At 19.8% G+C, this 2,446-nt stretch overlaps 1 protein-coding gene across 1 annotated transcript in view; it reads left to right on the top strand.

Moving 5' to 3' along the window:
- Positions 1-247: 247 nt before the first annotated feature.
- PGSY75_0607600 (putative spindle assembly abnormal protein 6) overlaps positions 248-2,446 on the top strand; it is a gene marked incomplete at both ends in the record, with an annotated part of 2,720 nt that continues 521 nt past the window's right edge. The window contains one exon of the mRNA XM_018784656.1: positions 248-2,420. Coding sequence (XP_018642711.1) covers positions 248-2,420 — 2,173 coding nt within the window.

Genomic DNA, 2,446 nt, shown 5'->3' with positions numbered 1-2,446 from the left:
ATACATATATATATATTGTTTGAGTACTTATTTGATATGTAATATATATATTTTGATTTATGTTTGTTTAGTTTATGAATTTATAAACCTTTGATATTATGAATTTACTAGACATTTCCACTTGTTATATTTAAAAATAAGTGTGAATAAGGATATTCGAAAGAATATACACACACATATATATATATAATATATATATAAATATATATATATATATATAAACATATGTTTCTATGCTTGTGTAACCATGAATTCCGTTCATAATTATAATGAATATTTATATAACAACAATGAGACGGACAATGGAAATATTTCAAGAGATAATAATAATAATAATATGAGTAATAATAATTGTAATAGTAACACTAATTATTTTGAATCACACGAAAAAAGAAATGATTCTTTAAATAATATAAATGATAATTCTCTTTATAGAAGCAAGGTAAGTTTAAAAGCTGAGGAAAATAGATACGTGCAGAACAACTTTCAAGTGAATTACGATATTATGGATGGTCGAGATAGAATGGAAGATATAAATAATAGTATTAAAAAATATACTGACATTATTATATGTAATAAACGTAATACAAATAATGAGAGTGTTATGAATAATGTGAATAATATGAATAATAATTATAAGAATAACAGTTTGAATGGTTGTCATATTATTAATGTCGGAAGTAATAACCCTTATGATAATAACACCGAAATAACTGATAATAATAATAATAATAATAATAATAATAATTCGGTCATTTTATATAAACCTATAGATATGAGTTTTATTTATAAAACATATGATAAGAATGGTATGATATATTGTAAAAGAATTAAATTTTATTTAAAAAAAGAAAGAGAACATGATTATACAGATTATTTAATTGTCAAGATTAATAGTTTAAAAGGCCCAGGAGGAAAACCATATATGAGATTAGAACTTTCTGATGATAAGAAAGAATTTTTTTTTTATTATCTTGATTTATATGAAGAGAATTATGAGAAGATAAAGAAGGAACAGAAGTTGGTTATAAATTTTAATTTATTTCCATTTAAATTTATAGATTTATTAGAAGAATGTGTTTTAGAGAATGATAATTATGAGCATATGGAGGATCAACGGTTGAATGCGGTTTTAATTTTTACAGACAGTAGTTTAAAAGACAGCATCAGTAATAATAATATAAATAATAATAATACAAATAATAATCACATTAACAACAATAATAATAGTAATAGTAATAATAATAATAATTGTAATGTTTATAATTTAAGTGAGGAACATGGTATGGCAGGTAATCAGAACAGAAATAATTTTGAAGCACATAAAAATTCAGATTATAATAATTCCTATTATTATAATGATAAAAGATTATTAAGTAATAAAGTAAATATATGTGATGGAAATGCTATTCTTAATCTTGTAGAAATAAATCAGTTTAAAGAATTAACTCATTTATCTTTAGTTCTTAAAAAAGGTGATAATGCAAATATAATTACACATCTTTGTAATAATATTACATATGTGAAAGAATATAATAAAGAAATTATAAACAAATTAAATGATGAACTTATAAAAAATAATAAAAGTAATATAGATATAAAGAATTTTCAAAAAACAATAGAACAATTAGAAAATAAAATGAAAGTATTAACCAATAATTTTAATCATACATTAAATAATGATATTAATAATTTAAAAGAAACACATCAGAAAATAATTATAGAAAAAGAAGAAAGATATAATCAACAAAATGATGAATTAAAAAAAATTGTAGACAATTTTAAAAATAAATGTAATGAATTACATGAAATGAATGAAACACAAGAAACTACAATTTTCCATCTTAATAGTAAAATAAAAAATTTAAAAAATGAATTAGAAGAAAAAAATTTTAATTTATTAAAAATTATAAAAGAAAAAGAATCTATAGAATCTGAAAAAGAAAAACTTGAAAAATATAAAAATACATTTACTCTTGAATTTAATGATTTAAAAAATAAATATGAAAAAGAATGTGAAAGTAATCTATCAAATAATTCAAGTTTTGAAAGTATCAAATTATCAAACACTAATTTAGAAACAGAATTAAAAAAATATAAAGAAAGAAATTTTAAACTAGAAAATGAAATTAATATAGCTATAGATGAAATCAATAAAGGTAATGATATTATTACAAAATTACAAACACAATTAAAAAAAATGAAAGATAAATTAAAAAATAAAACATTAGAACATGATAACTTGGAAAAAATGAATTCACAAAATGAAAAACAAATTACTCAATTAAATAATGAACTCAAAAATCTTAAGGATACAATAGAGCAGCAAAATGTTGCACAAGAAAATATAAAAAAGGAAAATGACATGTTGAAAAAAAAATATGACGAGTTGGTCAAAGAGTTGAACATATCACGCGAGGGTATAAAATAAAAAAATAAATAAATA

Source organism: Plasmodium gaboni, chromosome 6, assembly GCF_001602025.1.
Source record: "Plasmodium gaboni strain SY75 chromosome 6, whole genome shotgun sequence".
In the NCBI taxonomy this organism is placed as follows: Eukaryota; Apicomplexa; class Aconoidasida; order Haemosporida; family Plasmodiidae; genus Plasmodium; species Plasmodium gaboni.
This window is presented reverse-complemented; position numbering and strand designations above follow the sequence as displayed.